At 37.6% G+C, this 13,836-nt stretch overlaps 1 protein-coding gene across 1 annotated transcript in view; it reads right to left on the reverse strand.

The window, feature by feature from the left end:
• The window catches only part of astn2 (astrotactin 2), a 455,595-nt gene extending 448,905 nt beyond the window's left edge, over positions 1 to 6,690 (reverse strand). Inside the window, exon 1 of the mRNA XM_081365202.1 lies at positions 6,347 to 6,690. Coding sequence (XP_081221328.1) covers positions 6,347 to 6,668 — 322 coding nt within the window. The 5' untranslated portion in view covers positions 6,669 to 6,690. The remainder of the gene's footprint in view (positions 1 to 6,346) is intronic.
• Positions 6,691 to 13,836: the final 7,146 nt, after the last annotated feature.

A 13,836-nucleotide genomic window follows, 5' to 3' on the forward strand; every position in this document is an offset into this window, starting at 1 on the left:
CCACACGGTGAAGTCTTGAGCAGAAGAGTTTGGGGTAAAATTGATTAAAAGTGACTTTTACATTTTTGCAAAAAATAATTCTATTTTTCAAAGAATCCTGATTTCCACACAAATATGAAGCAGCAACATCGATATTAATCCTAAATGTTTCTTGAGCATCAAATCATCATATCAGAGTGATTTCTGAAGCATCATGTGACACTGAAGACTGGAGTAACGATGCTGAAAATTCAGCTTTGATCTCAGGAATAAATTACATTTTACTTAAAAGACGATAGAAGACAGCTGTTTTAAACTGCAATAATATTTCACAATATTACTGTTTTTACTGTATTAATAGATACAGACTTGGTGAGCAGAAGAGACTTATTAAAAAAATAAAAAATTGCTCATCAATGAAGACAGGAGACAAATCTCCAAACTTTTGAACAGTATAGTTTATTCTATGTATCATCTTTTTACTACTTTACTTCATTTGACTCTAATTCATTCCTTTTATAACTGTTTTAATTTCCCTTGCTTTTATCTTGTGCTTATTTTCTGTGCAAAGCACTTTGAATTGCCATAGTGTGAAATTTTAATTCCTTTCTATGTAAAGCACTTTGAATTGCGAAATGTGCTATATAAATAAACTTGCCTTGCCTATAGTGTCTTCACAATGCGTTTAGTTTCAATATAAAATTAAGTGAAATTGTGAATACTGTTATGTTTATATGTCATTAATTAGACTTGTGTACAGGTAAAACGATACATACATATACATATATACACACACACACACACACATATATATATATATATATATATATATATATATATACATATGCAAACCTCAATCAGAACGTCCAAAAACTGTTTTCCATGTATGTATGTATATATATATATATATATATATATATATATATATATATATATATATATATATATATATATATATTTTTTTTTTTTTTTTTTTTTTTTTATATATATAGTATATGTAGGTAAATACGGGTTCTTATATTGGTGCATTTAAATGACATGATTAAATATCATTCTTCCTGCAGTTCATTAAATAAATAAAAACTTGCCATGATTGTTAACTAGATTCTGACTGTATTTTACTACATTGATTTCTTATATAACATTGACTTGATTGAAATTATTGTTCTTCTGACTGTTCTTGTCATTTCAAGAGATGCAAATATCAACATATAAATACAATTTGTCAAAGGCTGAAAGATATTATATTATCATATCTCCGAGCTATCACTGAGAACGGACTCATCAGTTCTGTCTTCACACTTTATTCCCACGTCTGCTCTGAGAAATTCCTCGCCTCACATATAGAAAAGGCCAGACAAAGCAGTTCGGATAAAAACTTTCATCTTGTCGTTTTTTTAATCTTCTCTCTGTCTTTCTCAACATTCCCGAGCGCTTCAGGTAATAAATCACGTCTGAGACTGGAGGTGAGCGCTTGAGCGACGGTCAGCGAAACACACTCTCTCTCTCTCTCTCTCTCTCTCTCTCTCTCTCTCTCTCTCTCTCTCTCTCTCTCTCTCTCTCTCTCTCTCTCTCTCTCTCTCTCTCTCTCTCTCTCTCTCTCTCTCTCTCTCTCTCTCTCTCTCTCTCTCTCTCTCTCTCTCTCTCTCTCTCTCTCTCTCTCTCTCTCTCTCTCTCTCTCTCTCTCTCTCTCTCTCTCCGCATTTTATTTTAAGCAGCTTGCGAAAGCATGCTGAGACATAAACACAAAAGTGTTTCTGCTACCACCCGTGGTGCTTTCAATATTTTCTTGATTTTTTTTTTTTTTTCTCTTTCTAAATAAGTGCAGCAAAGCTAAAACACACATTTGAATGAAGTGTGATTTGCATCGTAACCAAGTTGAGCACTACATTTTTGCTAAGGTGTTCTGAATGCTGAAAAGCCCTAACATGAGCTCTAGTAATAGAGGCGCTTGCTTTAGTAAACGCCACTAAATTGCCGAGGGCCTTCAAGACCGAGTTGAGTTTTGCTGACACATCCTCTTCGGTTTATATCAATACCGGCTGTTGCACATAAATCTTGATGAAAGACAAACATGAACTTGTAATACAAAAGGAGCCCAGCCGCTTTGCCAATGATCAATATTTCCAACCGTTCGCTTATTTTTCAGCGAGGACTGCTGATGAGGTCTGACTGTAGTTCTTCATTACTGGGATATAGATTCGGTTCTATCAAAGAGCTCTTGACATGTGAAACTAACTCTATTTTAAGACGGCTTTCATTGGTATTTCATCACCAGAGCCTCAAAACCATTGGCTCTCTCCCAGTTCTGCAGTGTGGATTCAGCACGGGTCGCTGGCCACCGATGCAAACCTCAATCAGAACGTCCGAAAACTGTTTTCCAATGGCTGACACAGGGAAAGGTCAGCGGATCTACTTCGGACTGAACCAAAAAACAACAGCGCCATATCTTTCATTAGAAACAAACTGAAGATGCTGGCGGATTTTCCTTCACTTTCTGCATGTTGCATTTCTCCACTCGAAGAACAGCTGATAGCTCTCCAATACGAGATATGTGTACTCAGCTCAACTAAACATCGGCCATGCGTCTACAACCATCCCAGACGACAACGCCCAGCGAGCAATTTCGCGTTTAAAAGACGTCTAATAGCCGTCCAAACGCAGCCCTGACGTCTAGGCTAAAACCAGGCGAAACATGGGCTTTCAGTGAAAATGTAATAGATGTCTAACCATAGCCCGAGAGTAGTCTAGTCATATAAAATATGAACATGTCAAAGACATGAAACCAAACTCCTTGTAATCACTGTTGACTTTGCTTACATGATGGGATATCATTCATCTTGCATGTTATTTTGGCAAAAACAACATGTAACCAAATTCAAGGTTATTTTGGCTAGATGTGGGGACTATAACAGGTCTATGGTTAACCTAGACTGTGGTGTAATGGTGTAGTGTCGGCCCACATCTGGTGCGTGTGCAATCCACATGTACAGATGTGGGCCGGATCTGGGCCGACACTACAGCCGCTTTCCGACCAAGTAGTTACAGGAACTTAGTTCTAGGAACTGTCCAATTCTAAACAGTTCTGTGAACTACTCTCCCCCAAACTCGGTTTCGCTGTTTGCGTTTGCACTGGCCAAGTGGCCATAGGAACTGGTAGGAGGGGTAAGGGAGTGACGCAAGCACGGTGACTTTTATTTTGACGGCGCGACGGACCTTTATTTTGGCGGCGCTGAGAACGCCAGAGCAAACAATGCTCGCGTTCTCGGTGTTTATTAGTTAGCAATCTTTCTAACAGTACTGTTTAATATGTTATTAGATAGAACTGTTATAGAAAGTAGACAGTATATGAAAAAGGTTATTAGCCTATGCCGTGTGGTTGATGTCCAGTGTTGCTAGCTGGGCAGAAATACATAATCATGTTTGACTTGGTCCCCTCAAAGTTGCGTTGGATTTTCTCTTCAGCATAAAGGTTTAGAGACCCATCTATCACTGTTTTAGTAGTTCATGGAGTAAATATATAGGCTATAATCTGTTTGTTTACATTCTAGCTGTTTTAAAGATGGCGGGTGCTGGTGTTCCGTGTGCGTTCGGTCATCAGCGTACACTAACGTCACGGGTAGTTCCTATAGTGCTGGTTTAGACCCTACTCTGAAGAAGGACCTAAATTAGTTCCTCCAAATGGAGTTCCTAGAACTAAAGTCGTTCCTAGTTCCTGCGGTGCGAACACGCCGACATCCGGGTACTTTAGCCAATAGTTCTAGGAACTGTGAAAAGGTTCCTCCGGTCGGAAAGCGGCTAATGTTACTGGGATTAACTCAAATGCACTGGTGACAAAACACACATAGATTCATGTTTACACACATTAGCTTCAGGGTATATTTAAATACAGGTGAAACTCGAAAAATTAGAATATCGTGCAAAAGTTTGTGTGTTTCAGTAATTCAAATTAAAAGATGAAACTAATATATTTAGTATATATAACTATATACATATGCATGATTATACTTTTCAGAGGGCTGACATTTCTGGATTTAAAATCATTTTTTTTAATGATTTCATATAATATTCTAATTTTCTGAGATTTTGAATTTGGGGTTTTCATAAGTTGTAAGCCGTAATCATCAAAATTATAACTTTTGCACGATATTCTAGTTTTTCGAGTTTCACCTGTAGTATAGTGTGTTGCATGCAAACGTCTGCACATCATAGAGAAAGTGAAACCACTCTGGATCATATGATCTAGACGTATAGTGATAGTTCCCAGCTTTCCTCTTCCAGTCGCAGTCAACATCAATATTGTGTTTTAGCGTAACTGAAACTACTGTATATATGGGTGAAAGGGCAATGCAGCGGTCAATACGGACCATCACTGTGTTTCATTCAATCCTGTGACTGTCTGAACTGTTCCTAGACCAGGCATGTTTAATGATTTCTTGTTTTATATGTTATGGTACACTGTAAACAGGGCTTGACATTAACACCTGTCATGTGTGTGTGTATTTCCAGCAGTGTGTAATGCAGTCACTCCTACTAGCCACTTTGGAAAGTTGAATTTATATAGATTTTTCAATTGTAGTCTTTTAAAAAGGCATCTGAAATAATAACCTATGTGCAATGTAGTGTTGTCAAAAATATAGATTTTTTTTATATTGTTATTGGATAACTCTTCCAATACTTATTTTCCACAGAACAGACACACGATACAAGATGCCCTCTCTCTCTCTCTCTCTCTGTCTCTCTCTCTCTCTCTCTCTCTCTCTCTGACAGTGAGTTACACACAAACCCGCCTCTCCTCACTCACTCGTTTCATTTGCTCCGGATGAATATTGTTGGTGTTACAGGGCTTGAATTTCAGCGTGGGATTGCGCGTATTGTGTATAATTTTATGAATTCCTGCTCACATTTGTTTTCGCTGCTTTATTGCGCTTAAACAGTCAAAAACACAATAATGTCAAAATGGATCCGTGCGTCAGGTCTCAAAGTGACAGCAGCCTAATACACCTGCTGCCAAATTATGATATAATATTGAAAATATCTGTTTTCCGCATGGTATCGATGTCTAAACTGTGGCCAATGAAAATGCTGAGTGACTTTATTAGCCACAGTGACTAGTGAGCAAAAATGTTAATGTCAAGCCCTGATTGTAAAGTGGACTATCCTTAAATAGTGTATATACATCAACAGAAAGCTGAAAGCATTGCCAGACATGTATTCAAATATAGCAAACAGATGATCGTAAACACATGCAGAACACACACATTTCTGGAAGCTTTGCTGACGGTGTTTCTCTAAGATGCACACACACACACACACACACAAAAGTCATATGTAGTCTATAATTGATGCGTTTTAATCTCTAGTTCATCAGTGTATCCATATATGTTCTGGTGCTTAAAGAACCCGTGTTGGCATGTGAAGAACTTCTACATATAGCCAACTTGGTTGACTTTGCTGATTTCATGTTTGGAGCCCAATGATATACTGTGCAATATACTGTATTCACAAACAATAATGATAACAATAATTATGAATAGTAATACATTTCCTCTAACCTGACCAAGACAGTATTAAAGCTGTAGACCTCTGTGATAATACAAAGTAACATGTACTTTTCAGAAATCTCACTTTCCTCCTGTAATATATCATCTGTTTCCATGCAAAACACAGTAGAGAAATATTGGCAATTGGTGGCATATTCATGCTTTTCAGATTCTCAGTCAGAAAATAAGATGAACCACATCTATACCTAATCTCTCTCAGACATCAAACAGGAATCATATGTTTCATGGAGGATTTCTAATGTGAGAACACACAATCAGTTTCCACGCAACTAGGAAAAGTCAACCTGATACTTGTACAGTGTGTAGATATCAGTAACACTTTACAATAGTTAGCATGGACTAATAATAACTGCACGTATACAGCATTTAGTAATCTTTGTTGATGTTATTTCAGCATTTACTAATACTTTATTAAAATCTTGTTAGCAATAGGTAATGCACTAACATGAACAAACAATGAACAGCTGTATTTGTATTAACTAACGTTAACAAAGATTAATAAATACGGTAACAAATGTATATTGCTCAGTTAGTTAATAGGCTACATTCCCTAATGAAGCTTATTGTAAAGTGTTATCCCAAACACAACACGAGGGTTCAGGTGCTGCACAGAAACGCTGAGCACATTAGTTTGCCCTGCAATGGCCATTCGTCTGGTTTTCTCGGGATGAAAGCTGGCTCTTACACTAAACACGCATCCAGTCTCTCGTTTCCACATGCATGAGAACATGCACAAACACTCATCAACACTGTCACCTCTCCGCGCAGCGCTGTACTGTGAGAGACTGACGGGCAGAGCTCACCTAAGGTGAAGTAGGGCAGAGCCGTGTTGTCCAGATCATCCAGAACCGCGATGCGACCCGGCAGGTCAGTCCTGACGAACAGCAGGAGCCTGGACTCCCCTCCGGAGAGACTCCCGGAGCCCGCGCCGGTGAAGCTGAACTCATTCTCCCGGAGAACAGGCAGCGTGGACACGGTCACGGTCTTCACCTCGCACGGGCTCTCCGCCAGCTCGCTTCTCTTGTCCCGGTCCTCGTCCGGTTTGCCCCCGGCCCGGGTCCGGCTCAGGCTCACACAGAGCTCCAGCAGCAGCAGGAGGAGGAGACGCGCGTGTCTCGGTGTCATTCCGTTCGCGGTGCCGCTGCGCGTGGATTGAGCGTCTCGCGTAAAGCGCTGGTGGTTTATAGCAGGAGCGGCAGTGCTGAGAGAGAGCGGCAGGCGGCAGCACTGAGGAGACCTCACACAGCACACACATTCATAATAGCTACAGGAAACATTAGCATCACACGCAGTTAAAAAAAAAATAATAATAATAATTAAAAAAAAAAACAATGTACGCTAAAAACAACATCCTATAAATTAACACATACAAAATAAACCATCACACACATTTACATATTAAATCAAATAATAGTATCAACCACATTTATGTTTTTTGCATCATAGTTGAAGAAAAAAAAGTTATTATTATGTTTATTATGTGTATAAGGTTTTATTGATATTTATTATTATATTTTCTATTTTTATTTTAGCTTAAGAAAACAATAGCATCACACGCAATGAAACACACACACGAACACACAAAATCAAAACAATGTATGCAATAAATATATTTTTTAAAGCACCGTCCTATAAATGAACACACCATCACACACATTAGCATATACACATTAAATCAAATAATAGTATCAAGTACAATAATATGCATTTTGCATCATTATACAGTATAATAAAAAAAGTTTATAATATTATTATGTTATTGTTAGGTTTATTATTTGTTTTATTATTTGTATTGACGCGCTTAAAATGCATGTTCATATTGTATTGCTGCATTAATTGGAGTAATTATGACTATAATTATAGCTATTTTATCACATTTCATATCACATTTTATCAGTATATAAATCAGTTTTGTTTTGGTATAAAGTATTATTATAATATTTAGAGTGGAATAAATCCAGCTAATTTAGATGTCACTTTTTTTTTCTGTGCATATACTATTATTATAGTGGTAATGTGTAAATATTACAGGAAAGCCCATTAAAATACTTTCTACAGTGGTATAAACTCAAAGATATCACTGTGAGGGAATAAAGTGACTCCTGCATCTCTGAAAGCGTCTTGTACTGCAGCCGAACAAAAGCTCCACGGCAGCAAAAGTTTCCAAAACTTCATGAGAGCAGAACTCGTGAGGATAAACTTCTCTTCTGAAACGAGAGATGAGCTGAAGAGACACCTGGAGCTCCTGCATGTCAGTAAACACAGCGCCTGACTGGTCAAACACACACACGTGTCCCTGTGAGAGCACCTCCTGAAGAGACTGCCTCTGATGTCCCGCTGCGTGTGTGTGTGTGCCTGTTATCTGTACACATCTTTTTTTTTTTTTATGTGCTACGTAATCTTGAATCAGAATAACGTTTTAGTTTTTAGTTTTTTGGGGGTTTTTTTGGGATTCATCTGAAATAACGAACCTTTGTCCCTTCTAGACTCTATTAAATAAAAATGGTATATTCTTATTTTTTTTAAGGAATATTATTATTTTAAATTCCTGTTCCTGGTAATCTTGAATCAGAATAAGTTCCTCTTGCTGCATCTCTCCTCTTCTCTGATGATGAGGGCGGGGCAACCTGTCAATCACATGAGATCAGCCAGTAGTAAACCACAACCATCCAATCAATTCCTCACAGACAAAATCAAGCCCCGCCCACATTTGCTCTTATTGTGACATATACGTCACAATAGGGAAGAAAAGACGAAAACAAAAGACAAAAACAACTTCTGTTTCCTTTATCATGCCAACAGTAAACCTGAAGAGAAATCTTCCTGTTTTGAAGTTAAATAGTGTTAATAATCCTAACATACTGTGACTGCTTTGCACAACGTCACCATTTTTAATGGTGGTGTGTTGATGCAACTTAACACCCATGAGACTGAGGACTCACATATTTAATTTACTGCATGCAGAACTTGCTGACAGTCCAGAACAGACCTTGGGCAGGAGACCGAACGAGTTCTGCAACACGTATGGTAAAGAGAACGACACACTCTTAATGGCTGGGCTTTTTCACACACTCCCCCAGTGGATATATGAGAATCACTGTCGTCGAAATTGCCTTGACCTCTGAGCCAAGCAGTCTTCTGATTTCTTCAAATTGAATTTGACAAACAACACGGCAGCGAGCGTGGGTCTAGACAGAGATGCTTTAAACAGGTTTAGCGCGTGTAATGAGTCCAGTCTCTCCCCTCTCCGTCTTACCAGTAGGTCTGCCATGCCTGTGTTCTTGATTTTCACAAATAAATGAACAATTTGTCCTTCCTTTCTCCCTTTGGACTCGTACGGCGCAGGCTCCAGAACGCCACGCTTGCTTATTGCTTACAGAGTTATTTATACTCTGCAGCTGGAGGGTGTTGCTGTTAAAAAGATAAGGGTGTAAATAGAAATCTGAGACATGCAATGATTATTCAGCAGCATATGGCAACAAAACATGGGCGAATCTCATGCATTTTGCATTAAAAAAAATAAGATCAGTAAAATTATTTGGTTGCACTTTATTTGAAGGTGTCATTGTTACAGTGTAATTGTATATTTAAGTACTAAGTAATATTAAGCAACTACATGTACTTACCATAGGGTTAGGGTAGGATTAGGGTTTGGTTGAGGGTTAGTTGCATGTAATTATGCATCATTTATTGTTATTCCTATAGTAAATACATGTAACACACGTAACAAGGACACTGTAAATAAAGTGTTACCAGTTATTTCCGTGACAGTTAAGACAGTTAAGTTTACCTACCCTTAAACTCTCAGTGCTGAAATGGTCTGGGACTTTTTGAGGGATTTTTCCTCGTTCTCATTACTCTCGATAAGACTTCTCATTAATTTTGCATTACTCCATCACAGTAACGATTTTAATTCAAAATCAACATTTACATATTTAGCTTTGGTTCTCAATATCTCATCTTTGCACTCGGGAATTGCAGATGTTGAATCTCATCATCCGTGTTTGTGTGTGGGATGCGGTCGCTGTCCGTGGTGCTGAACATCATCTCTTTTAAACCTATATTAGGAAGCCAGCCAGGCATTTATTTTTATTTTTTGGGTCACTAAAAAGACATTCATGGGTCTTCCATATACCCTATTCCTATAGTCAATCGATACTCAGGATGCATATGAATATTAACTAAATTCCATAAGGTGGTAACTTTAATGCTGAGTAATTTGCATGCACTACATGTCTTATAAGCTTAAATCAGTGAATTGCATTGGCATTTTAAACTCTTCAATTATGGAATGAGATTTTTTTTTTTTTTTTTTTCTCATGCTAACATGAAGAATATTGCCTAACCTTGCAGGTCAGGGATTTTTCCACTTCAGTGCTATAATGCCGATGTTGAGCCAGTCCAGTGAACTCTGCCGAGTGGGTAAAATAACCACTGAGAAGAACTGGCATAAGAATCAGTTCTTAGCATGCAAAACTGTGCCATATCTAAACAGAACAGTTTGGACACGGTGATGTTATAGAACTGGCAAAACGTCAGAGATATATGCATATAAAAAATATAAATACATATAAAATGCTCATATAAAAAAAATAACTATATGAATTAAATATGAATTAGTTCTTTAATTTTGATGTCAAATACACTATCGTTTGGGGTCGGTAAGATGTTTTTCTTTAGCAAAAATCACTCCTCACAAAGGCTGCATTTATTTGATGAAAAATACAGTAAAACTGTGAAATATTATTACAATTTAAATCAGCTGTTGTCTATGTGAATATACAGTAAAGTGTAATTTATTCCTGTGATCAAAGCTGAATTTTCAGCATCATTACTCCAGTCTTCAGTGTCACATGATCCTTCAGAAATCACTCTAATATGATGATTTGATGCTCAAGAAACATGTATGATTATTATCAATGTTGAAAACAGTTATGCTGCTTCATATTATTGTAAAAACCATGACACACTTTTTATTTTTTTTCAGAATCCTTTGATGAATAATAATAATAATAATACGTTTTATTTATATAGCTCATTTCCAGGGCTCAAGGACGCTTTACAATGAACAAGCAACAATAATGGCAATGAACAATGATAACAAACAAAACAACAGCATACAGCAGAATAAAATCAGACACAACAACATGAAATACAACTTAAGAATGGTGACATTCACAAAATAAGAGAGTTTTGATCATAGTTTTAAATTCAGAAATAGTATTAAAGGGTTAGTTCACCCAAAAATGAAAATTCTGTCAGTAATTACTCACCCTCATGTTGTTCCAACCCCGTAAGACCTTCGTTCATCTTCAGAACACAAATTAAGATATTTTTGATTAAATCTGAGAGCTGTCTCACTCCTCTATAGGCTTCTATGGGATCGAAACTTGCAAACCCAGAAAGTTAGTAAAGACATCGTTAAAATAGTCCAAGTGACTACAGTGGCTCAACCTTAAGTTTATCAAGCGATGAGAATACTTTTTGTCGAAAATAAATAAATAAATAACGACTTTATTCAACTCTTCATGTTCTTCTGTGTTCCTCTGAGTGAGTTCATGAAGTGTAACAGCGCAGCACTTCTGGGTTGTACGTCAGAACGTAGGCTCACTATTGGCCAGCATCACACGCATCACACACATGACCAGCGTCTACCAATAGTGAGCCTCCGTTCTGACGTATAACCCAGAAGCGCTGCGCTGTTACACTACATGAACTCACTCAGAGAAACACAGAAGAACATGAAGAGTTGAATAAAGTCGTTATTTATTTATTTATTTTCGACAAAAAGTATTCTCATCGCTTGATAAACTTAAGGTTGAGCCACTGTAGTCACTTGGACTATTTTACACTTGGCCGGCAAGTTTCGATCCCATAGAAGTCTATGGAGGAGTGAGACAGCTCTCAGATTTAATCAGAAATATCTTAATTTGTGTTGAAGATGAACGAAAGTCTTACAGGGTTGGAACAACATGAGGGAGAGTAATTACTGACAGAGTTTTCATTTTTGTGTGAACTATCCCTTTAACACACAGAGTGATCGGGGGAGAGAGTTCCATAGTTTGGGTGCATTAACACTGAATGATCTGCCGTCCACTGAAGCGAGGCGATGCCGAGGGACAACGAGAAGGCTAGATCGGAGGATCGGGGTGGAGCCGGTTACAGAGATACCGGGGAGCCAAGCTGTGCAGAGATTTAAAAGTGCCAGTAACGGCCAGTAATCTAGCAGCAGAGTTTTGAATATATTGCAATCTGGAAATGGAGCTGGCAGATAAACCAATGAAAAGAGCATTACAGGAATCAAGACGTGATGTGACAGATGCATGGATGACAGTTTCAGCGTCTGAGATACTGATGAAGGGACGGAGCTGGGCGATGCGACGTAGATGAAAGAATGCTGATATGTGACCCTGGACCACAAAACCACTCACATGGGTCATTTTTTTTTTAATTGAGATGTATGCATCATCTGAAATCTGAATAAATAAGCTTTGCATTGATGTATGGTTTGTTAGGATAGGACAATATTTGGCAACTATTCTGGAATCTGAGGGAGCAAAAAAATCGAAACATTGAGAAAATCTCCTTTAAAGTTGTTCATTTATGTTGGCGATTGTGCTGCATTCACTCACAAAAATACATGTTTTATATATTTACGGTAGGACATTTACTAAATATCTTCATGGAACATGATCTTTACTTAATATCCTAATGATTTTTGGCATAAAAGAAAAATGGATAATTTTGACCCATACAATGTATTGTTGGATATTGCCACAGATAAACCCGTGTGACATGTGACTGGTGACGTGATCCAGGGTCACATTTGGTGATGGAATTACAGTTTTTCTGAATTGCTAAAACACATTTCTTGAAACCATCGCTCACTTTCTCAAAACCTTAAACACAAAACCAAATGTTCAAACCACATCCACAGAACCTCTGACTCTTCTGGCAAAATCAAACAATTGCTTCAAAACCATTTTATCTGTTCTCAAACTCAAACAATGATCTCAGATCATACACACAGCGAGTTAAAATTATAAACACTACAGATCATTCATTACACACTACATCAAAAAATGGAGAACACAGAATCCAAAGCATGCAGTTACAGAAAAAAAGTATATTGTAACAAAGTAAACAAATTTAGCAATTACGTAAAAAAAGTATAGTAATGACAACTTCCTGTAGGCCTATCGAATGTCTGTATATTCACCACTTGCATACTGTGAAAATACAGTGACCCAACTGCAAAAGCCAAAAAGGTTACAGTAAAAAACTCTAAATGAAAAGCATGTTATAGTAAAGCACACTCAGAAGAGTTGAGCAACTGCAGAATCAAGGTCAGTGAGAGAGATTTTATTCTGCTTCAGCATCATGTTTTCGTGTTGGAGTTTCTCCACGTCTCAGACAATGTCGTCTCTACAGGAAAAGGGAAAAACCCTAAAGCAGATCCAGCCTTGACAACATTCTCCACACCTTGCTCTTCCTCGTCCTCATCCTCTTCCGGCTTGTTCACCTCCTCTTCCTCGTCCTCATCCTCTTCTCCCTCTTAGATTGTTTCCATCCATTGTTGGTTTCAACATTCAGTGCAACATTTTGAGTAAATGTTGGGACTCTGAACTGACTTGTATTATGCACAGCTGGTTTGGTCACATCATTAGAAATAAGTGTGAATAATTTTGAGTCGTTGTGTGTAAATGATGACAACTGTGTTGCAGTTGTGTTTAACTTTCGCCTACCTGTGTTTAGCGTTTTGGAACATAAGTGCAAAATGTGTTTTAGTGAGTGAGAATGTGTTTAGAGTTTTGAAAAAAAAGTGAATGAGATTTGCAAACAGTGTTTTAACGACCTGAACTTGTTTAATGTTTTACAGAAAGAGTGATTTATTCGACAAATTGGTTTAGACTATTGAGAATTTGGTTCAGAGAATGGGGTTTAGTGTTTTAGCCATTCAGAAAAACTGTAATATAATAGATTGTTTAACATGTCAGCTTTCATTTGAAATAGGAGTATTTTGAAATAAATGCCTGTTGATCAATTGAATGCCTCCTTGCTGAATAAAAGCATAAAAAAATAAAGATCTTCCTGACTCCAGTGTTTTGACCGATAGTTTATGTACATGCAATACATCATCAGGACTCATTATTTCAGTCCTTGTTGAAAAACTCATTTAAACCGCAGGAGAAATCTGCAGAGATTTACAAGCTTTCCCTGTTCATATTGTTTGCCAGATTGTCCTTTTAAATTATTTTTCATTCTATCCTATTGCATTCCCGACAGAAGACTG

This window comes from Scardinius erythrophthalmus, assembly GCF_964197995.2.
Source record: "Scardinius erythrophthalmus genome assembly, chromosome: 5".
In the NCBI taxonomy this organism is placed as follows: Eukaryota; Metazoa; Chordata; class Actinopteri; order Cypriniformes; family Leuciscidae; genus Scardinius; species Scardinius erythrophthalmus.